Genomic DNA, 22,927 nt, shown 5'->3' on the forward strand with positions numbered 1-22,927 from the left:
GCAAACGAAACGCTATAGGTTACGTTAGGTATCTTAGGTTAGGTAGTCTTTTCAAATTCCAGTCATACATACCAATGCCCTCCTCGATCGTTAGTGATCGTTGCTGATGCGCGCAGGGTTAGGTATTACGCAGACCTAATCTAACCTCGTATCGGCCTTCTAGATGGCGTTCCCTCCCTTACCCATCTCGTTTTCCCCTCGCCACCTTCTATTATGCCCGTCTCGGACTCGGATCAAGGGAACCCCAGTTTGGACGATGGTTTGGCAGAAGATGAATCGAAAGCGCTTTTATTTCCGCGAAGTCCTACCCGAACACACACCCCTCCCCCTCTCCTTCCCCCCCCTTTTTCCTTTCCCAGTGCCGAATCGTGCATTACTCTGGTCTTATCATATCCCACGCCAGAGAGGGGCGAAAGGATAAAACGAAATAAAATGCTGACGAAACTCAGCCATAAGGGTACCAAACCTAAGGTAAGCTGAGATAATACGGTAGGTGGACAGCTCGTGTGTAACTGCAACGCAAAGAAAACCCAGACCGCACCTCCACACCCTCCCCGACGACGTACGCTCCGCCAAGCTAAGATCCTTCCCGCGGGCATGGAGCTGAAACCAGTCGTAGGGCTGACGACAGCCTAGCCTCAGCCAATGGCAAATTTCGCCTCCCAGATACGATTACAAACGCACCCCGTTGTTAGGCGCCGGAAACACTGGGTGTGCCTTGGACAACGGGGTCTGATCTCTTGGGCCACCAAGCGAGACTGGGGATGTAGCTAGGTAAGCTACCGACGTCAGGGGTGGCCTGCAGTAGTGAAGGGTGCCTTGGTAGCCGTTAGATACCTACGCTTAGGTGCCCAAGGTAAGCGTGGTGGAGGTGGTGTGTCCGGGATCTGTATATACGCCTCCTTGTTCCGCAGTTCCGGTGTAAGCTCAAAATAGATGACCATCAGCTCATAGAAGAAAAGCAATTCGAAGCAGCATATGATAGCAGTGAGACGGTTGATTTGGGATCGACGTGAGCTCTTCTTACCTACTAGGTACCCTATAATAGCATACGATGCTTTGAAATGGACTTGGACGCTTTAAGCTCCACGTCCTGAATATACTAACTTTTCGAACTAGATATCAATATGATCCCTATACATTCCACGAACAGGAAATCTGTACTTGTAATTGTCTTATGTCCCGGCAAAACAGAATACAATCACTAACAATATACTCAGATATTCACAATACCAAATTCCAGACACCAATTTGTTTGCAACAATTTCTACTCCCTCCAACACATGACATGACATAGCTCTGCCTCAAATCTCGCTTTTCAACTGGACTCCGTATACAGGGAACTGCGCAGCAAAGGCCATTAGCACTCCACATCTCCAGAGAAGCGTACCTAACGTAGGTATCTAAGCTTTTCGCGGAACTTACCCGGTATAAGTAGTAGGCGGGACGGTAACAAAGCCGTTCGTATCCGCCCAGTCCTCGTTCCCCGCGGCGTTCCCCGTGGTGGGGATGCCCATGGCGTCGCACGCGTCGAGGTGGTCCTGCGGGATCGAGTAGTCGCGCAGCTTGTCGGGGGCCTCGATAAGCGTGATGCTCAGCCCCATCTCGACGTGCCACTCGACGTGGCAGTGGAACAGGAACACCCCGGGGTTGTCGGCCTTGATGCGGAAGACCGCGTACGACTTGGGGTTCACGGCCACCGTGTCCCGCCGCGGCGGCACCGAGTTGATGGATACCGCGTCCGCGCTCCAGTTCCCCGCCTGGCTCGCCGGCCGCGCGAGCACCTGGAACTGGTGCCCGTGCATGTGGAACGGGTGGATCGCGTCGTTGTTGTTATTCACCACGATCTCGAGGATCTCGTCGTACTCGACGACGAACGCGCCCACGGGGCCGTACGCGGCCGTCTCCGTGTTGTTTTCCCCCAGGGAGGCCGCGGTGTACAGCGCGGGCACCTTCTGCGCGATGTAAGTCGAGTTGTTGAAGCACGCTCTAGGGTAGTTGTTGATGTCGAAGCAGTAGTCGAAATTTAGCACCAGCTGCTTGTCGACCGGATCATACACCTCCTTGCTATCGTGAGGCTGGAAAGTCGAATCGTCGAAAGGCTCGAACTTGTCGACCGTCAGAGTCCCGCTCGTGTCTTTGTCGGAGTCTGTGACCAACATCCCCGTGACGTTTAACAGGTACACGACCGGTCTCGGCGGATCCTTATCTGTATAGTCTTGATTAATGTCCAACGCAACTAAGTACGGAAAGTTCCGATCGGCATCTTCAGGTATGGTTATTAAAGCGTCGAACCGCTGTGCCGCAGATACTCTTAGTTGTTTCGCGGACTGCCTTTCCACGTATGATGCGTCCATCGAAATTACATCCATGTCCAAGGAGTCAAACTGGATGAATGTAGCGAACATTGCAGACCAGTTAATTATCCGGAAACGGTAAGTCTTTCCAGCCTTGACAGAGATGTGAGTATTACCGCCATCGTTGACGAGCGTACTATTTGGAAGCGGCGGTGCGAATTGGGTATTATCTGGATTTATCATTACCTCCATTAGTGTTGGCGTCTGATCCCGGTACCTATATTATTTGACATGTGAGAACACGAAGAAGCCTTTTTCGAATGAGTCAGCCAAATCTCACCAGTCAGAAAGGGTAAGTATAACTTCTTCGTCGTAATCATCCTTATAAGGATCATCAGTATCGTGAATAATGAGCGGACCACGAAAGCCATCTGGATACTGCCCCATGCTATGGGAATGATCTATTATGTTATAATCAATAATGAGTGTGACTTGGTCGTCATCATCAAACCGATCTACTTACACCAATATGTACCGGGGGCATCTGCCTATTCATACTTCTCATTAGTATGTTATTATTCCCTTGTAATGATACATGATCCTTCAAGACTGCTTACATAGAACTTGTATACGACAGCATGATCTGGGGGCAGTGGACACTGGTTCGTACCGACGGCGCCGTCCATGAAGTTCGAATTTATTTGATTGATACCATGGAAATGGAGGCCAGTAGTCTCATTCCCCAATTTGTTATTCAAGTTGATCTTAACGAAATCGCCAACATCTGCCTCGATCGTCGGGCAAGGCCAGGCGTCGTTTATCCCTATGACTGGTCTTCCAAATCCATCTGGGCTAGCAAATACCCAGGTCACGTTCCAGTCGTATGTCACCGTCTTCGCCAACGACCCTGTAGTCTGAGCCAACGCTATCAGTAAGGGAATGTATCCCCTATTCATTGCCTTTATTGTGAAGAGAACTCGGTGTTGACAGGGCGCGAGATTTCACAATAAGAAGCTTGGATTGCAAGTATGAGAAAGAATTTAAGATAACCAAGATGGAACTGCTTGAAGAGCAAATGTGTTGGATACGGTCCCCCGTCCTCCCTTTTAATGCCAACTCGATGGCGATACCTATCAATGAATTCTCGATATATATAGAGGTCCATTGCGTACCCTCCCTGCCATTCAACTTCCGAATAGTTCATACTTGCGAACTCACGGGAGTGATACTGACGTATGAGGATGGACTTCAGGCTATATGTAAAAACAAATATCCTTTCACAATGGTGCAAGGTCTAACGTAGTAATGCTGGGCTTTAGATATATGGCGGCTCAGAAGCACCATTTTCAACCACGGATGTCCGTTATATGAAAGCTCGGCTGTTTAGCTTGCCACCATCTAGACTGATATGTGATACAAGAAAGAAGCATATTTTGGCACTTGACACCAGGCACCAGGCACATGCAATAACCTACCAATCTTATGCGGACACCCACTGCTTTCCAACCAAAACATGTCAACTTTGTTTTGTAAGGCCATGAAAGGGTCAAACAAAATGGTAAAAATCTGAAATATTTCTTTCAGTGCTGATAGAGCTTTACGAGAATTATCTGTTTACGATGATAGTTTGAGTCTTGGCCTTAGTCGATGGATAAACCCGTAGTAAGGCTGAAGAAAATATCTTCTCTTCTAACAAAAAGTTAAACTTTTTGGTGGAGAGTGAATTTCGTCGAATGTTTCAAGATAAAACATACAACACAGGCTAGATTGTTTACCAAAATATACTATCACGAAATTTAATCATTCGATATTATATAGAAATAAGTTTTTTTAACATTTTTTCTTTCCAAGCTTTTAAAGGTATAGTAAGGTTGCTGAGGTTTGGTGGGAAAGCAGTGGGTGTCCGCGTAAGGTTGGTAGATTGCTGTGTGCTCTGATCTCGAGGATGGGAAGGTTGAGGAGCCGAAGCTGTTAGTTTAAGGGGGGCCCTCCGAGCGGCTCGTTTCAGAAGCCACACTTTGGATCAACTGAGGTTCTATCACATGGCAAAAGCATCAAGGTTAACGGACATAAACACCCAAGGTGGATACAGAATACAAATCTCAATTCCGAGCAGCTTTAATGAAGACCGTAAATATATCTTATCTTGACTAGGTACCTGATAGAGATATTTCTTGGAAACTGGTATAATGCAGAGTAATATTTATAGGTCCGTAATGGCATCATACCGGTGCTCTTCGTACCTGAAGATCTTCTATTTAAGGTTGCTAAATCCGTTTCAAGTTTTAAGCTTCACATAGTTAAGGTTGAATAGGGGTCAAAATAGGAGTGCTGTCAAGACACATAAACATTACTAGCCTCGTACTAGGGATACCTAAGATTCAAAAAATATCGGCAATATAATCCAAACTTTTCCGGGTTGTGTCTAATAAGTACAAGGTTTATGGAATCGGACGCTCAACAAAAGTGTATTGTATTGTATAAGAACCTCCTTACGAGCTACCCACAGGATATAGCATATTCATAGCCGAAAACAACGTTACATCCGAAGATATTTAAGGAAATAGATCGTATGACGCTCGCTTTTACATATGCTAGCAACGAGCTGTTCGTTTAAATATAACGTGAAACCCACGTGCGTCTTTCCAGCCCTACGGAATAAAATCACAATAGCGTCGTATTCTGACACTTACCACCGAGAAGATAGAGGCAAACGGCAATTTTAGTAGAATCGGCACCCTACAACTTGAGGTATTTCTTATCCCTTAATAGATGATACTTAGACACAAGGCATGTATTGAGTCATGCAAGAAGATTGATTATCGCGCAGGCAAAGGTACCTAGTGCTCCTATATCGATGCATCTTCGACGACTTCATTTAGGTAAAACAGGTACCTAACCTAAAAAGTGTACACTACAAACATTATGCTATCGCCACCTCAATAATAGCTCGTTGCAAAAAATAAACAGACGACAGCAACTCGATGCGTAGAAGCAACCGCCAGAAATGTTTTACAGCCACTGAAACTTATTTTGAAGCAACCAAATCATATCATCGCCCTAACTGGAATAATCTTTCCCGGGAGATACATTCTGTTATATCTTGGTCCGCTTCCTCACTTTGCGGTACAAGTCCTGCTCCTCCGTCCACACGTCTTCGAAGACAGTTGGTAACTGTTTGAAGTGCTCGTCTCTGTGGCCCAGGTATCGCACCATTTGGAACGCGCCTGTGCCAACCGACATGGTCTGTCCCATGATGATTTTCTCACTTACGCCCTCGATGCGATCTGCTTTCATTCCAGACGCGGCGTCGAACAGGTGATCCGCAGTCTTCTCGAAGGACGCAAGTTGTAATACGCTGTCTCGCATCTTTGATAGACCGAATCGAGTAATGCCGAGAATTTCGCCCTTGTAAGTCATGACGTCGGCTAATAGCTCCATGTGTCGCGGATCGATGTCCATATCGCCCATGACGCTCGAGATTTCTGCGGCGATGGTGGTTCGTGCAGCTTCGATGCCAAGAACGTCGCGGCATTCCAGAATACTATTCGTGCGAACCTTGGTACCAACAACACCTTCCGTATTCATGCACTGTCGGAGACCATAACCCTCGACGAGTACAGTGTAATAGTTAATCGTGTTATCTTTCTTGTCCTCTTCGGTCTGGATGATTGCACGAGTTGCATCTGGATATCCCGAGATTGGAACTGACGGCAATACACGCTTCAGGTGGCTTACCCGAACGAGCAAGTCTGCTGCCGCCTCTGCAATTGCCGCCTTACTTTTAGGTGCGCGTCTGGCTAAAGAATCCGCATCCGGGGGCCTGACAGTTACCTCAATGGTGGCATCTTGCTCGAATATCTCTATATCCGAGTCCAGTATCTTCAGTTTCTTTTGTTTAACGATCGCCATTTTAATATCCTTGAGGCCAATGCCAAGATGCAATCCTTCCAGGGTCTCGGTATTAATATGAAGAGTAATGAATGTTCTGTGAGGTCCCCATTCGTCGTCGACGTACCGAAGGATATCTTCGATATACGTCTTCTCAACCCTCGCTCTCACAAGGTGTGCTACTTCGATTTGTCTGTTGTTTTGTAGGGGGCAAGTGATAACTGGCGTGCTGATCAATTTCGAAGCGTTGATGATTTCTTTGATACGCGGTACACCTTGCGTAATACTCATTCCGGCAACACCAGCAAAATGGAAAGTTTTTAGGGTCATCTGCGTTCCTGGCTCACCAATCGACTGAGCACCCACGGCTCCGACTGCGTGGCCAGGCTCAACCCTGGCTTTGGAATATTTCTCGAGACATAATGCGATGAATTTCCTAACCGTGCGCTCAGAAACCTTTGCAACCCTCTCTGACGCGAGTCTTGGAACTGCCCCTTTTTCTTTTCTATTAATTGCCGCTAGCGAACCACTAGGCCTCGTAAGCATAGGCTCGAGGCCTGAAGCAGCTCGGAAATTGGCCAACTTCTTCGCCAACCCTTCCATGTGGCCGTACACAGTATCGAGAAACCTTCGGGCGCTCTCGTGCTCATCAATAGCATAGTCGCTATCATCCCTGTATCCAAGGGGTTCTCCGTGTAATAACCCCCGTCTTCGATAGCGTTCGCGTTCCTTTTGTAGAATAGATTCGCAAAGCTCTAGAATCTCGAAGGGTAATAGCGCTTTGTCAGAGTTTTTCCAAGTGAGATTTTCGGCGTGGGACCAAGTTCGAGAGAAGTTGACGGGTACAGCTTTACCTTCCATGTCGACGGGATCGAGCTTGTCCGCACCAAACTGGAATTGTACCACACCTCCACCCGAGGTTCTGACAGTATCATCATATTGAGTTGAGAGATCTTCCAGCGACTTCATTAAACGACGAGACATATACCCAGTTTCTGCAGTTTTGACGGCTGTATCGACTAGACCTTCTCTTCCGGAAATAGCGTGGAACAAGAACTCAGTCGGGACCAGTCCGGTGTAAAAGCTGTTTCGAACGAAGCCCTTTGCGGGCGCTTGGCGGGTGTTTTTATGGAAGTGCGGAAGGGTTCGATCTTGAAAACCATCAGCAACACGTTTTCCTCCAATAATTTGCTGCCCGACGACAGCAATCATCTGAGCGACATTAATAACTGAGCCTTTAGACCCAGAGGAAGCCATAATCCAAGGCGCATTATTTTTACTAAGCGTCTTGATACAATAGTCTCCCGCGGCTTGTCGAACTTTGCTGAGGGTACCAGAAATCTTGTTTTCCAGTGTTTCTTCCATAGTACAACCGGCCGCTTTCGGCAGTTTATTCGCATTAAATTGTTCGATGAAAACATCTGACTGCTTATAGGCCTCCTCTACAAGCGCTTGCTTCTGTTCAGTAAGAGTTGCCGTAGGGTAAACATCACCGATACCAATTGAAAAGCCGCGAATCGTCAGCACTCGTGCGCAGAGCTTGGCTAGCCGGTTCATCGTCGCTACAGCTGCGTCTGGACCAAAATCTCGTAGAATGACGTAGAAGATAGAATCTTTCTTGCCTGCCCCCACTGTCGACTTGTCCATCCTACCACACATGACTTCTGAGTTTCTCACAACTAGCCAACCATCGTTCCGGCACATGTCCGGTGCCAAGGGCTTATGGCCAGGTTGTGGTGGTACTGGATCTGAGAACTCTTTACACTTGGCATCAAGATTCACCTTAACTGGCGACGCCTTGTTTGGCCGCATGAGCATACTAAAGATCTGCTTTCCGGTCCAAAGTCGCTTAGGAGCAAAGATGGCCGGAGGCGGCAGATCTAGATGAGTGACACCATCCATCATTTGCATGACGATATAAGTAAACGTCCTGCGATCGTAGAAATTATCTTTGCTGCTAAGAAGATACGCAGCTGTAATGAAATCCTGCGTCGCAGCAATGATAGGCTCTCCATTTTTCGGCGTGGCCAGGTTGTGCTTAACACCCATGAGTTCCATAGCTTCAGCACGAGCCTCTTCCGTCTGAGGAACATGGAGATTCATCTCGTCTCCGTCAAAATCGGCATTGTAAGGTCCGCACACACATTCGTTGAGGCGGAAGGTCCTCCATGGTCGGACCTTGGCAAAATGGCTCATGATACTGAGCTTGTGAAGAGACGGTTGTCGATTGAAAAGAACGATGTCATTATCCTCAAGGTGACGTTCAACTATGTCTCCTTCACGCAGATCTCGAGCAGCCGATTCCTTGTCCGCAAACCTTAGGGACACTTTGAATGCTTGGTCGCCGTCTTGTTTGAGGATGGCCTGGGCTCCTGGCCATACGTAAGGGCCGTTCAGCACGCATTTCTTTAATTTATCAATATTTGCGCGGTTGACTCTTTCGGGGTACGTCAGGTTCTTGGCTACGAGTTCGGGAACAGCAACTTGATTAATGGCCAGATTTGGATCGGGCGAAATAACAGTTCGACCAGAAAAGTCGACACGCTTTCCGGACAAATTACCCCGGAATCGACCCTGCTTTCCTTTCAAACGTTGACATACACCCCTCGTCGTTTTCATTCCGCTACTTTGCAGGCCGGGAACGTCGCTGTTTACATATACTGCAATTTGTAGTTGCATATATTCCCACTGTTCCATGATGGTTTGTAGAGCAGTGCCCTTTTCTAGCGCGGCACGTATGAGACCACATGCCCATACTATGTCTCCAAGACGCGTCGTTAAGTCATCCTCATTACTCGCACCCTCTTGAGCTACGGATGGTCGGATGCACACGGGCGGCGCAGGGAGATATTGCCATAAGAACATCTCAGGCCGTCCTTCCGAGGGATCGAGCCCGAGTAACTCGCAATCTGTGGGACTGATCTGTTTAAACAAGTTTAGAACCCTGAGAGGATTCAGGTCTTCGAAAGCTTTCCTCAGATGCTTATCAAGGTCGTGAACGTGTTTCCTGGCTTCGAGAAAGGAGTTATCAAACTCGATCTTGCTTGGTGGGGGTTGCTTCTTTTGCGATGTCGATTTATTGTATGCAACGAACTTGTCATGGACAATTTTGAGGGCTCCAACTTTCCTAATCTGACCGTTCACCGCGCCACAGTAGGGACAGTTCTTCGCTTTTCTACATTGCGTGTTGATCTTCTTGCATATAGCGCTTCGTCGCATATTGTCGATAAAGGGCCGTCTCAACTCTTTCAGGAACATTCGCCGTTCTGGCTCTGTTAATAATACTCGCGAGCAATCTTTGCATATATTCTGCAAGATGGTTATCGTGAACTTGATATAGCCGATATGAAATGCCGGTAGAGGTAATCGAATGTGGCCGAAGTGACCGGTACAGTCCTGAAGGCGAAGACCACATGTCTGACATGTACCAGTCTTGCTCGATGTTCCCTGGGAAGCATTTATATCAGTAACCATACCCAGCATATCCACCTTTACAATAATAGCCACGTACCAAACGTTTATCAAGTATACCATTTTGCGTCGGTTCTCTGCCCCTGTCGATATCGTACATAGTCCGATCGGAAACTTCAATAACGGCTTGGTTGACGATGTCTTGGTTAGACTGTATGCCAAACTTTATCTGCTTGAACTTCTTGGGTAATTTATCGACGACCTGGTGCTTGACCAGCGCGACCGAGCTGGTGATTGTAGCGGTAGCCATTTCGACGGTATTTGCAACGCGCGCGTCGCGGTATCTTTTATTTTTTATTTTTTATTTTTTTTTCGCAAGGGGTTTTATGGTCAGTCGAAATCGGGTATTTCGTTTCGCGCCCCAATCGCTGTGAGTAGAAGACGATTCATCACATATGGGGGGGGGATATTTTCTGTCGATCTTGGAATAAGAGGAAAAAAAGAAAGGGAAAAAAAAGAAAAAGGGCGTAGAGAGAAACGGCACCTCTAGGCAATAATTGATCAAGTCGAAATCTACCTAAGGTAAGAGGCGAAGCGAGGCAAAACGAGGCAAAACGAACCTTCAACCAAATGGAAATTTTAGTCTTTGCGAAAAGTTGAGCTAACCTTAGAGTCATCTAGTCGTGCCCCACCATCCTATCGGCACCGATAAAGTCGATAAAGATCTCAGACTGGGATAAGGATGGATTTAATTGTACAATTAGGGGCTAGTGTGGAAAGCCTCATAGCGGGGTTACATAGTACAGGCACTTTTTATGCAACATATTAGGTCTCATTAATCCATATGCTCGTCATAGGACAGGGGTCAGTCATCATGCCGTACCTGCGCACTAATAACCGTAACCCGTACCGAGTCTACCATTTTTAAGGCTGGCGAGGACAGAAGGACAGCAAGGTCCAATTTACATCCACCTGAACAAGTTAACCTCGAACTTCATTATTACCATGTGATACATCCGTGCGTGCCCTCATGTAGATATTTCATTAATTTTTTTTTCTCTACATTCATATTTCTTACATAGATAAATACGAATATTCTTATTTCATTGTTTACCCCATCAACAAGTTTATTAAGGGGATCCGACTTGCTGTAAGGAACGGTTTGACATCTCCATGACAGTGAGATTTATTTATGTATAAATATTATACATACATGCAGTTGGCCTGTCCTTATCGACTTGCCCTCCTTAAACCCAACGATTTCCAGACTTGCCAGCCCTTTCTGAAAAAGTCATAAGCGGGCCAGACGAACGATCCTAATAATAGATTGACCATATTTGAGACCACTTGGCTTTTTGAGTTTGGGGGTTCCTCATCTTACTTCTTACCTTCTTTAACCACCAGGTCAAGTTGGCGAATCCGTTAATTCGTGCCGCACGAACCTTCGAAAGTATCCGTCCGTTCCTACGACGTCCTAACGATCAATTCTCCCGCCTGTCCAAAAGACGAATCTTCGGATGGCCTCCCGGCCGTCCCGGTAAGATGTCACCAGGAAATAAAGAGGCCAATGCGCCCACCGAGAAGAAAGAGGTCAAGAAAGAGGTCAAGAAGACAGAGAAGTCATATCTTGCAAGCGCTGTGGATTCTATAAACCCATGGACGACAAGCCGAAGCACCACACCAACTCCGAAAGATGTCGCCCCTAAAACAGGCAAGACGCCACCTACGAAGAAAGCTGAGGACCATAGCACAAATACGCTATACGGTCAGAGCTTTAGAAGATACCCACCGGAATGCCCGCCCTTGAATGTCATGTGGTTTCATGCCGTGGATGTGAGTACATAGTATATCTAGACAACTCTGCCTTGGTTACAGTCTTCTGATTGTTGTTTTGTTTTTTAATTTCAAATAGGTTCCTAAACGAACGCCGAACTTCCTAAAGTCAAAGAGGAAAGAGGAAGACCCGTCGAAACAGATACCGCCGAAGAAATTCGTTGCATTCTCCAAAAACGATTCGAGGTCGATCGAGAATGCCTACCAGAAACTCTTGGAGGAGCTTGAAGAGGAACGAACGAAAGGCTCGGTAAACAAGCAAATGCGCTCTAGCTCTCAACGGAGAAGGGCTGTCTCGTCGGAGGATGAAGCCAATACTAGCATCGATGAGGAGAAAGACAGGCACAAAGGTGGTTTGCGAGTCCCAGTTAATGAAGACTTCTTGTTCGACGTCGACATAGAGGAACGTGAATTGGCGCCTGTGTACTGGTTAGGACCCATCTATGAAGTCCGCCGTGGGACTTGGTTTTATCAAGAAGGCTCTACGTTGCGACCCTGCGAAGAGAACCTAGCAGCTCAGCTCGAGGAAGGTTACTTGAAAATCAAGCCATGGACTTATCCCGCGCCAAGTGTCCGTGGGGCACAAGATGTCACCCCTAAACCATCCTCAGAAAATTTAAAGGCGGCAGCCAAGTCGCAAGCTGATAGTTCTTCTAAACCCCAACCCTTGCAACCCACGGTGCAGCATCAGCCGCAAACATATCGACTCTTCGGCACTTACATGAACAGTATAGCAACTTACCAGGACTCGAGTACTGCGTGGTTATCCTCAGAAAGTGTCTTCTCCTGGGTGACATCAACAGTATATCAGCGGTTTGCTGGTGGCGGTTATATGAATGGCGTAAAGCTCGTGCGTGGCTATTCGGAGCCTGGGAAGACAAAAGATGGCAAAATACCCCCTACACCCATGACCGCTACCTTTCCCCCTGATAAAATGGACGATAAACAAGAGAAGGCCCTCAAGAGGAGGTCTGACCCATCTGGCACAAAATCAGATGATACTTCAGACCGAGACAAAGAAGACGATGAAGCAACTACAGAAACTGAACGCCAGGGGAACCGCTTAAAGCGTCAATTTTCATCATTTATTGAGGCTTCTGAGAATCCCGAGAAGCAAGACGAGCAAATCCGAAAGCGTGAGGAGCAAGAAATCCAAGATGATTATAATGGACAAGACGGCGAAACGCAAGGACGAGATATCGAGCATCTTGTTCTTGTTACTCATGGAATTGGACAGCTTCTAGGACTTCGGTAAGTATTTTCCATACTGCCGAGACATATCTCATTGAGAATGCTAACACATCTTTAGGATGGACAGCGTCAATTTCGTCCATGATGTCAATATGTTACGAAAGACTTTTAAGGCGGTATATGCTCATTCAGCAGATTTAAAGACTCTTAACAAGGAAAATGAAAACGGGCCCGGTAATTGCAAAGTCCAAGTCCTCCCAGTTTGCTGGAGACATTTGCTAGATTTCCCCAAACGGCGGGAAAAGAAAGGCGAAACTGACTTGGGCGACCTCACGACTGAAGAAGACGAGTGTAAGTAACTTCATTTTAAAACGTCCAACCCCTCCGCAGTGTAGCTTAACAAATTTTCAGATCCATCTTTAGAAGATATTACTATCGAGGGCGTTGCTTTTGCCCGTTCTCTTATATCCGACCTTGCGTTAGACGTTCTTCTCTACCAGAGCGCCTACCGAGAACAAATCGCCGAGATCGTCCTAAAGGAGTCAAACAGAATCTACAAACTCTTCCTAGAGCGCAATCCAGACTTTAAAGGAAAAGTCCACATCGTCGGTCATTCGTTGGGTTCGGCGATCATGTTTGATATTCTGTGTAGACAGAAAGAGAAGTCAAAACCGCCAGAGACCCCGCGTACCTCCTTGCGCTTCTGGTCTTCTCAAGAGCGGACTGAACCTTCCCAAGATCACAAAGACCTCAGCTTCGACTTTGACGTGGAAGATTTTTACTGCCTTGGCTCTCCTATTGGACTCTTCCAAATGCTCAAAGGTCGTACCATTGCGGCCAGGAGCAAGCCAAATACGGTACCCTCCGAGAGCCCCCTCAATCCAGAATACGCCGAAGATCCCTTCCTCTCTCCTTCGATATCATCAGACCAAAGGCTCTCGGCTATCACAGGTCATCCGTTCTCGGTTTCATCGCCTAAAGTGGGACAACTATTCAATATCTTCCATCCTTCTGATCCGATTTCCTACCGCTTAGAGCCGCTAATCTCGCCAGCCATGTCATCCCTTAAACCGCAAACTTTACCGTATACCAAAAAGGGCATATTTGGTGCCGTGGCCCCGCAAGGTTTATCAGGTCTCGGCGTCAAAGTAGGCCAGAGCGTCAGCGGTCTCTGGTCCAGCTTCAGCGCTGGCATCGCCAGCAGCATTCTCAACCGCAGCCTCGGATTGACCAACGAGGATGTGGCAAACTTCAACGCCGCGAACAGTCATAACAATAACTCCTCGCAAAATATAACCACCGGAGCCGGAACGAATATCAATTCAGGCAACGTGATCTCCGACACCAACGCGCAGTCGGAAAAGACGGACGCGCGGAAGAGGGCGCTCGCGCGCCAGAATTCCTCGGGCGCTAATGCGAGCAGCAACTACGACGCGACGCTCATCGACGACGAGCTCGAGACGCTGTACTCGCGATTCCAGAAGAAGCGCATCGAGGAGCATAAGAACAGCGCGAGCCGCGCGGAAGAAGGCGTGGAGCTCGGCGAGGCCTGGGCCGCGGAGGAGTTGAAGGCGCAGAAACTGCGCAGGGAGGAGGCGAAGGTGCGCGCGCTGAATCGGAACGGCAGGGTGGATTACAGCATCCAGGAGTAAGTTCTTATTATATTATATATTATCTTGCTCCATATTTCCCCCTTGTCCGGAAGAGAAAGAAAAAAAGAATGAAACTGCATGGAACTAGAAAGACGGATATGATAAGTACCTTAGGTATGCATAATGCTAACAAGTTCACTCAACAGGAGCGCACTCGACTTCAACCCCATCAACACCATTGCCTCGCACATGAGCTACTGGCAGGACGAAGACGTCAGCCACTTCATCATCTCGCAGCTCTTGTCCCGGAAGAAGGAAGACGAGAAGCAGAAGGGAGATTTACAGGTCCCTCTTCGGATCTAGAACCCGGTGTGCCGCCGCCGCCGCCTTTTCTTCTCTTGCTGCTACGGACGTGTTTATGTCCGGCGTGGCATGGCGATACACGTACACGTACACGTCTGTTACGGGAATTGTTTAGTTTAGGTTCATCGGGAAGGAAAAAAAAGAAAAAAAAAAAGTCATCTTGATAGACGGTACACCGCTTTCTAAGAGCTTAGGTACAGGTACCTAGGTAGAAGCACGGTACGCCCGCGCTCTCTTGTTGTAAGTAGGTAAATAACGGAGCTCGGCGCACACATATCACATAGAGGGCCTGAGCCGGAATCAGGATAGAGTCAGGATAGGTATAACGAAAGCAAAGTCATTTCCGATGGACAGAGTCAGCACTGGTTAGACCTTTTTTTTTTTTTTTTTTTTTTTTCGGATTCTCTCTCTCTTGTTCTCCCCTCTCCCATCCCATCCCCCTTTTCTGGGAAAAAACACAAAACCCACCGGAGTTGGCGTTCGGGTAGGACTTGATTGGATGGATGGCATAGATACATACCTATTATATATACATGTATGTCGATAGATACCTTACCTTACCTTACCTGACCTCAAAACCTCACCTAGATACCATTCTAAATAGCATGATAGAGATAGAGCTCGCGCCTTACACCAACCACTCATCACGAAATCTGCTTGGTGCGTTTACTGTGACAATGTGATAATGCAAGAAAAGGGGTAGTCAACTGTTGAGTGTCTCGCAACCATCACCAGGTTCAACAATGTAAGTAAGTGCACGCTATTTGTACCATAAGAGGTAGAATCCACAAGTTTCAAGGAGTCATGATGAAGTGCCCGTTTGGGATCTCCGGGGTGCGCTCCTTACCTGAAAGACACCAAGCTACCTTAGGTTAGGTAGGTACGTATTTCACAACGGTTTTAATATCACGAAATCGGAAACAAGATAAGCACCCAATTGAAGAGAACACAAGTAAAGATAATTAACGAAATTCATTCGCATCCAGTATTCCCAGGCTGAGAAAAACCACTGCGCAGAAATGTGTTTGTACGGTGCTAACGCAACCAGAACGAGAAACCTTTGATGTCCCTAAGCAAAGCAAAACCATGACTCCGCGTTCCGCAGCAGAACTTTTCCGGGTCCAGGCCAGATTTCCCCCCTTGTTTTCCGATGTGCCATAAGTCCGACCAAGTAAGATCACTCGAGTTTACCAAATCACGACCTGCCATAATAAACCAGCCCTTTTTCGCGAAGGGTGCCCATAAGAGAATATACAAAGGGTTTTTGTCGAAGATTATCAGAGATTGACCCTCCCAATCATCCACTGCTCTGGCAACCATCCCAAAGGCCACGGTTGCCGTCCACCTTCATAACTTGTCGAGAAGAAATTGAATTTGCACTGAAGTCATCGCGTCGCAGAAATAGCTCGAGGTATCTTGATGGTGACTCTGCTTAGTTGGTGCACTGAGACTGGACATGTCCAGGCTGCTGGCACTTGTAGCAGATCTTCTCTCCACCCGATGAAGGCTTGCTGCAGTCGCGGGAGAAATGGCCATTCTCGCCGCAGTTGTAGCATTTGCTGCCATTGACACATTCGCCTAAGACCCTGTTAGAATGAAAGGATAGTGACTAGAAACACAGCTTTACTCACGAGACATGTGTCCATAACCACCACAAGAATAGCAGGTCTTGCCACCTTGGCCGCCGCCTCCGTTATAGCCGCCGCCAAAACCACCTCCATAATTGCCAGAGCCGGAGCCGAACGACTCGGGGCAGTTGCGGGCAATGTGGCCAGGCTTGGCACACTGTAACCAGAAGAGTCAGTTGACAGTACTTAATAGGCAAACAGCCCGTTTCGTGAGAACTTGCCTTGTAGCATTCCTGCGAGCTACCGCCCTGGCCACCACCTACGGCGCCAGTTTGAGGGCAGTCACGGCTTATGTGTCCCGTCAAACCGCACCGGTAGCAGGACTTGGTGTCCTTGGGACCATCAGGGCAATCACGACCTACAATTGTCTCTTGTTAGATGGTGTTCAGTTGGGGTTAAGAAAACGCCGGGAGGCTTACTGAAGTGGCCTTCACCGCCACAGTTGTAGCTGCAAAAAAATATTAGTATAAATCATCCAATGAGTTAGGAATGAAGAGAATACTTACCACTTAGACGGGCCACGGCTGGGACATTCTCGGGTCTGAAAAGTTGTTAGTAAAAAAATATTCTTGGAAACCAACTGCTTCGCAGCTCTCAAAACTCGTTGTTGTGAGACATACCTGATGTCCAGGCTGACCGCCTACGTAAATATATTATGTTAGATGATGCCGCACCCATGGAAAAAAGGAAAAGGACAAAAATAAGAGAAGAAGATATGAAGTGCCCTAATAAGTAGCACACAATACATAAAGTTCGCCTTTAATAAGACTAGTACAGAAAAAGTCAAGGAAATATATGAAAATGCTCTCAGCAAAATTGGATAAGTGCCTGATAAATAAAAGACCACGCAATATACCAATACGGTATAATTGAAAATATAAGGAGTTACCAAAATCATACGAGAAATAGGATAATTGTCCCGAGGAAGAAAATCAATAATATAACTACTTACAAGTGTAGCAGGTACGAGGGGAACCTTGGTAATCCATCTTGATTATGTGGACTTATAGGATGATGCGAATGGTCGAGGTCTATAAAAAGATAGATAGCGTCAGTGAGTGAACCTCCGTAGAAAATGGAATATTATCAGAGGTGTGCGGTGTAACGCTTGACAGGTAGGTTAGGTAGGTTAGGTAGTTAAAGGCAAACAGTCCTCACTTCCCCTACCTAGATTAAACCTAAGTTTAAGCGCCACCCCTCAAGCTACCAGTTTACAATTTCATTGGAAGCTTTGAAGGACTTGTAGATAGTACCTAAGGTATTGATAGCGACCCAGGAGATTGGTAGCAAGTAAGAGATATACGAAAAGACGATGTAGCGCAAGGCAAGATGGGCACGTGTAGGGCTGATGAGAACACCGATTCGTCATGAATGTGATATGATGAGGTGGGGGAACTTGAGGAATAATATCTCCTGAGGTGCATAGTGCGTAGTGATATGGTCGTAGTGATATGGTACAATACGCCCGTACAGCGGGGTGATGCTCAGTGCACCCAGAAGGGGATGGATTTGGAGGGGGGATATGGAGGGGTGGTCAGGAAGGAGGGGTTCAATAGTCGTGAACGAATGATAAAAATATGAACTCGACATTGATGAAAAAAAAAGTTTTGATGCTCACCGTAAGTTTGATACCTTTGGTGCAACAGCTTTGAATTACTGTTGACTCGAACTGGAGTAGAATGTAAGCCTTAATCCAGTAGCGACGATGAAAATAGATGTTGGTGTCGTACTAAATCTTCCGACGAGATTGGATTGTTAGTTGGGAGGAACCAATATGAAAATGGTGAGAGACGACGTACGAGTATGGGGAATGGTCTTTTTATCAAAAGTGTAGTAGGAGGAACAACGAGTGAGAGGGAAAAAAAAAAAGTATGTTGACGGAAGGATGTCGGTAAGTTAGGTTAGTTAGGCTGTGGAAGTAATGGAAGGACCTCAGTTGTATTGGTGGGGTGACGAACGTCTAGGTAAAGGTCGAAACCAACGGCGCGGAAAGCAGAGATTTCAAAGGCAGCGGCAATACAGCAGGGGCAAAATATATGAGATGTAAAGCGGCAGGTACATATATAGGATGTACCTTACCTTCCTCTCTGCGTACCTGAGATGCTACAAGGATGTAGAACTGTATCTCCAAACGTCTAGTAAAATGCAGACGTACCTAATGTTAGGTACCTCCGAGATGTCCCATGTAATTTGCAGGTGTCGAGGAAGAAAAAAAAAAGGTGCCTAAAAAATATACAACGTACCTTAGGGATAATACTTTTGAAATGGTATAACTTCCAAGTTCCAACGAAGGGAAACGAATGTTGGATTTTACTGCTAAGCTTGGGACGAGAGAGGGAATGGAGGTAGGTATTATTATTATTATCGATCTCACCAAGAACAATACAACGTCTTAATCGGCGTTGAAATTCTTGCGTTGTGCATGCAAATACCTAGGTAGTGGTTGATTGCTAAACCAAAAATTTTTGTGGGCTTCGCCAATTTCCATTTAGGACGTTCGGCTGGCTATTCTGCCCAATTTTAGCGCCTAAACGGCACGTGCAATGCTTTACCGCCATTTACATATATTGAATTGTGCAGTAGTACAAGTTATTGTATCACAGATATTTGAATTTTGAACACTCATATATGATACCTTATATTACGGCAAACAAGAGTCATATGCCTGTCAATCGAGATCCAATGGATATCTTTCTGGTCCTTTTTTTTTTTTTTTTTTTTTTGGTAGGTATCTTGATCACCTAATAGGGATGAGTGATGTAAGGTATTTTAAGAATATAGTTTATATTATCTGGTACGTTTCACATAGTACGACGTTTATCAAAATGCCTTTGGAACTCTTACCAGTCCTACTCATAAACCTCATACATATCCCGCCCATGGCTGGGACTTGATAGGGATGCCAGTTGACAAGTATATAAAAATAGGTTAGTAGGCAGTCAGCGGAAACCTCCAGCCCTGTAGCATATGATAGATTTGTTTATATTGGAATATGTACCCAATCATCTTTACAACAAATCGACAAATCGAAGGTATGCGCCTTTGCTATTGCCAGGGCACTAATGCTTTCCAATTAGTACAATACAACAATCAGATATTAGGTAGAGTTCCAGGAACCTGCCGTCCCGGAACTCAACTCTCCGAGGACTTGTATAGGAAACAATAGGTATTCCGAACTAACGGACCTCGAATCGTCCATGTAAGTAGTCCTGGCATATGCCTTGACAGTGACGAGCTGATCGTCCATTTGGCTGCATCTTAATACAGAGGATAGAATTCGTGCGCTATGCGGGATGGAAGATCATATGCAGCCCTACCTATTTCATTCACGATCGGAAACCTATCCCCATTTGCAAGTGGCTTGCACATTGAATTTCATACATCTGGCCTGCCTGGCAGGCAGACATCTATTTTGGTACAGTGATACATCCACAAGCATGTCCGAGCATGTACCTGACCTAAATGAGAGAGCCAATAGGATTGCTTGAATCAATACATATTCCAAATGCGGAATGTCGCCAAAATCCGTGGTTGCCTTAGGTAAGTAGCTTAGTAGCGCACGAACCATATTTTCATTATTTCCTTAATTGAGGACATGACCTCAGGGAGTCACTTTCTAACCTTAGCGCGTGTCGCCTCTTCCAACACGCGTCATTACACCAAGTACCTTTCTTCATCCTTTAAAATCCACAAACCCAAAATGTGTACTGCTTAAAACCAGCAATGTCGATTAATTAACCAAACGACTTACTGTACTTCATCCATAAGCAATGTTCTTTTTCTTTTTTTTCTTTTTTTTTTTTTATTACTTAACCTGAAATAGAGAGTGCGGGTCAATCTATTACCAGATGGAGACTTGGTTCAAGGATGTTGGTAGACCTGCCCTGCTCGATGCTTTAAACGGAGTCTGTAATCGAATTGATGATGAGCTCGGTGAAGGTGCGTGCAGTTCGAACCAATATATACAATGCATTTTTAAATCATCATGAAATACTAAGTTCGAAAAATAGGGCTCAAATCCTATAGAGACGAAAATGCTCGGCTTTCTTCTGAACTCCAAAATCTGAGGTCTAAGATTTCTGACGCAGACCGGCTGAAGGAGGAGAACCTTGCTCTGAAGAGGGAGGTCCAGAAGCTTAGGGGCAATAATCGTGCCGGCGCTTCGTCCCTGGATCGCACTAGGGATGCTCGATCACCTCTTACACCCAAATCTGTGAATCAAGTTTCAAATCTTAAGTTATCTACCAAATCTGGAAATCCCAATGTTGATGAACTGGACTTGACTGGACTCAAAGAGGAGTATATAAAACTGAACGGGAACTATACTAAATTACATGCCAAGTATTTGGAGCTTGAGGATGCTCACTCGAAATTGAACCAGCGACTTCGAGAAAAGACGAAAGCTTATAATCAATGGATGGATCATGCAAACCAGTTAGATGAACTATGCAAAAAGCGTAGTCGGATAATCAAAAAGTTGGAAGCCAAGTTGGACTCCGCGGCCGCAGTAGCTTCCGGACCATTCGACGAGAGCTTTTCTTCGGACACACCGGTTCCACCTTTGCGTAAACCTCAAGTGGCTGCTCGCGAATCCGTCGACTCTGATGTTCACGATGACCAGGGGGCCACGCGGTTTACCCCTTCATTGGAGAGAGCTCCCCCAGGACAGCCAACAGCCATCAAGGTCGGCAGAAATAGAAACAATTCTCCTGATAGAGTATCATCGGAGCCGATAAGAGCAAAGACGGTATCGCGGGTTAGTCCAGAGAGAAATACTACCACTGTCTCGGAAAGTTGCATCAGCACCGTGGATGGGGAATCATATCAATTGCCACCTCTCCCACAGAACCGAGATACCAATGCGGCAGAGGCGCTCATTAAGACCGAACCCTCCTCTGACCCCCCGGTTATCGTGTCGGAGCGTTGCGTGCGCAAAAGAAAACACGATGACCGGACTGAAAACATTACTAACATTAAAACGGAAGACAGCTTCGATCCTCTAGTTATAGATGAACGGCCTCATTTTATGCCACAGGAGAGCATTGATTTTGATGCTGATGGAGTCAGGGTAGTCACACCAAGGAAGCGAAATAAGACGAGTCTTGAATCTGCAAACTTGACAGTTTCAGGCTCGGTCAAAATTCCCGAGTCGCACGCTAGCTTTAACCCACTTGGCCGGTTAGAAGACCTTGGAAGCGATGCGACAAGGAGAAGAGCTTTATTCTCAGATGGGGGTCTTGACACCCCGAAAGCTACCACGAAGAGACCTAAGGTAGCCCGTCTTAAGGATCTCCTCAACACCCCTTCGCCAGGTCAAGCGGCTATTCATACATCACTTGGTGTACAATCAGACCCTACGCATTTATCGAAGCGATTCGAGTTTCAAGCTCCGGAGAGGCGTGAACTACCTTTTAATCAGGGCGATCCAAAGAAAACATTTAAGTTGCTTCAACCTCGCGTTACTTCAGAGGCCCTACGTGAGCAACAAACTCCTGGAAACGTGAGCGCGAAGCGGCAACCTGGTGACAAGGCAAAAGGTAGCACGACTAATAGTGCTCGGCCTTTGCGAGAGCGTCCCAAATCTGAACTTGGGATCGCCGATTTCAAAATTAACCCGCGTTCTAATGAAGGGTATGACTATGCCTTTACCGACGTTGTTCGAAACAAGAATGAACGAGCCAACTTGGAGGGATGCGTTCAAGATGGATGCTGCGGCGAGGCATTCCGGCTGCAAGCACGAGCCAAGCGCGACCAGACAGGACCGGTAGACTTCCAAGCCTTGTTAGAGAAACACTTAGGTGACGAAGCCTGGAAGCTATCAACTATGACTAAAGTAGAGAAGGAAGATATGTGGTTTGAAGCTAAGACGCGAGAGCTTGCCAACGAACATGGCAGACATCGCCACAGATTTCATCGTGCTGCATCGCCAGTAGGTTTCTGGCGGGCAGATTTTCCAAGCACTCAAGAGGAACAACGAGATAGAGAAGAAGCGGCGAAGGTGACACGTCGGATTATTGATGAAAGATATCGAGAGGCTATGCGACCTGGTGGAAGATGGATTTTTAGAGATGAGTAGAGAGTACCTTATTTTCTATTGGAACTTGAAGATGATGATTCAGGGGCAACACTACGGCACACTTCGTTTTGCTGGCATGAGGAACACATGTACAGCCATGGAAATTAGTATATTATAGCATAGCATAGCATAACATCGCATGGCATCGTGGCTTTTATCAAAAGAGGGTTTCATATAGATGCGTAGGTGCCTAGTAGGTAGAAAAGGGGGATTCATACATAATACATAGGAGTTCTGACCTTTGACGTTGAGTTAATGAGTAATACATGTAGGTATTGGATTTCTCACAAGGAAAGGTCTTAGTCCTTATAGCATTTACAAAAGATTTTTCAGAACTACCATTTGTTAGATTATCTTATAACTTCATTCGTCCAACCCATGGAACATCTCCATAACTTCAAGCGGACAGGTTGCATAGGTACCTCCTACCTAACCTAACTTCTCTATAGGCCTTAAGTACTTACTTCCCTAGCTTTTCCACGGTGTAGATGCCCAAGTAGGTACATTAGGTTAGGTACCTAACCTATTAAAGTTTTGTTGTATGACGGCAGGTACGAAGTATGTGAGGTACCTTACTAACCTAGGTAACGTTTGCGCTTACGTTAGGTACCTAGATAGGTAGGCAGGTACGTATTAAATGTGGCT

The 22,927-nt window shown here is 46.4% G+C and overlaps 6 protein-coding genes across 6 annotated transcripts; 3 read left to right on the top strand and 3 right to left on the bottom strand.

Annotated features, from left to right (window-relative positions):
- Positions 1-1,015: 1,015 nt before the first annotated feature.
- Positions 1,016-3,428, bottom strand: F4812DRAFT_471227 (putative ferroxidase). The gene is made up of 5 exons (XM_047939069.1): positions 2,915-3,428; positions 2,821-2,845; positions 2,638-2,758; positions 1,426-2,574; positions 1,016-1,343 (listed from the first exon to the last, which is right to left on the bottom strand). The coding sequence occupies exons 1-5, from the start codon at positions 3,251-3,253 to the stop codon at positions 1,319-1,321; spliced, it is 1,659 nt and encodes a 552-aa protein (XP_047790190.1). The 5' UTR covers positions 3,254-3,428; the 3' UTR covers positions 1,016-1,318.
- Positions 3,429-5,094: 1,666 nt separating this feature from the next.
- Positions 5,095-10,315, bottom strand: F4812DRAFT_427963 (beta and beta-prime subunits of DNA dependent RNA-polymerase). The gene is made up of 2 exons (XM_047934145.1): positions 9,700-10,315; positions 5,095-9,635 (listed from the first exon to the last, which is right to left on the bottom strand). The coding sequence occupies exons 1-2, from the start codon at positions 9,907-9,909 to the stop codon at positions 5,394-5,396; spliced, it is 4,452 nt and encodes a 1,483-aa protein (XP_047790191.1). The 5' UTR covers positions 9,910-10,315; the 3' UTR covers positions 5,095-5,393.
- An 826-nt stretch (positions 10,316-11,141) lies between these two features.
- Positions 11,142-14,275, top strand: F4812DRAFT_451103 (DDHD domain-containing protein; the record flags this gene model as incomplete). The annotated part of the gene is made up of 4 exons (XM_047936164.1): positions 11,142-11,432; positions 11,512-12,683; positions 12,742-12,974; positions 13,035-14,275. The coding sequence occupies 4 exons, from the start codon at positions 11,142-11,144 to the stop codon at positions 14,273-14,275; spliced, it is 2,937 nt and encodes a 978-aa protein (XP_047790192.1).
- F4812DRAFT_427965 (uncharacterized protein) lies at positions 14,272-14,974 on the top strand. The gene has a single exon (XM_047934146.1). The coding sequence runs from the start codon at positions 14,399-14,401 to the stop codon at positions 14,576-14,578; it is 180 nt and encodes a 59-aa protein (XP_047790193.1). The 5' UTR covers positions 14,272-14,398; the 3' UTR covers positions 14,579-14,974.
- A 715-nt stretch (positions 14,975-15,689) lies between these two features.
- F4812DRAFT_381112 (uncharacterized protein) lies at positions 15,690-16,377 on the bottom strand. The gene is made up of 2 exons (XM_047932026.1): positions 16,210-16,377; positions 15,690-16,156 (listed from the first exon to the last, which is right to left on the bottom strand). Exons 1-2 carry the CDS (start codon positions 16,297-16,299, stop codon positions 15,926-15,928), a joined length of 321 nt encoding a protein of 106 aa, XP_047790194.1. The 5' UTR covers positions 16,300-16,377; the 3' UTR covers positions 15,690-15,925.
- Positions 16,378-19,839: 3,462 nt separating this feature from the next.
- Positions 19,840-22,528, top strand: F4812DRAFT_427990 (SAE2-domain-containing protein). The gene is made up of 2 exons (XM_047934147.1): positions 19,840-20,145; positions 20,217-22,528. Exons 1-2 carry the CDS (start codon positions 20,055-20,057, stop codon positions 22,280-22,282), a joined length of 2,157 nt encoding a protein of 718 aa, XP_047790195.1. The 5' UTR covers positions 19,840-20,054; the 3' UTR covers positions 22,283-22,528.
- Positions 22,529-22,927: the final 399 nt, after the last annotated feature.

Source organism: Daldinia caldariorum (assembly GCF_022478825.1).
Source record: "Daldinia caldariorum strain CBS 122874 unplaced genomic scaffold F4812scaffold_8, whole genome shotgun sequence".
Lineage (NCBI taxonomy): Eukaryota > Fungi > Ascomycota > Sordariomycetes > Xylariales > Hypoxylaceae > Daldinia > Daldinia caldariorum.

Coding starts and splice junctions, on each gene's coding strand:
- F4812DRAFT_471227 (XM_047939069.1), bottom strand. CDS start 3,253: ATGAATAGGGGATACATTCCCTTACTGATAGCGTTGGCTCAGACTACA. Junction 2,759..2,820: donor TGCCCCCGGTACATATTGGT/GTAAGTAGATCG, acceptor ATAACATAATAG/ATCATTCCCATAGCATGGGG. Junction 2,575..2,637: donor ATACTTACCCTTTCTGACTG/GTGAGATTTGGC, acceptor CAAATAATATAG/GTACCGGGATCAGACGCCAA.
- F4812DRAFT_427963 (XM_047934145.1), bottom strand. CDS start 9,909: ATGGCTACCGCTACAATCACCAGCTCGGTCGCGCTGGTCAAGCACCAG. Junction 9,636..9,699: donor GTATACTTGATAAACGTTTG/GTACGTGGCTAT, acceptor AATGCTTCCCAG/GGAACATCGAGCAAGACTGG.
- F4812DRAFT_427965 (XM_047934146.1), top strand. CDS start 14,399: ATGCTAACAAGTTCACTCAACAGGAGCGCACTCGACTTCAACCCCATC.
- F4812DRAFT_381112 (XM_047932026.1), bottom strand. CDS start 16,299: ATGGAGGTGGTTTTGGCGGCGGCTATAACGGAGGCGGCGGCCAAGGTG. Junction 16,157..16,209: donor TGGTTATGGACACATGTCTC/GTGAGTAAAGCT, acceptor ACAGGGTCTTAG/GCGAATGTGTCAATGGCAGC.
- F4812DRAFT_427990 (XM_047934147.1), top strand. CDS start 20,055: ATGGAGACTTGGTTCAAGGATGTTGGTAGACCTGCCCTGCTCGATGCT. Junction 20,146..20,216: donor TGATGATGAGCTCGGTGAAG/GTGCGTGCAGTT, acceptor TTCGAAAAATAG/GGCTCAAATCCTATAGAGAC.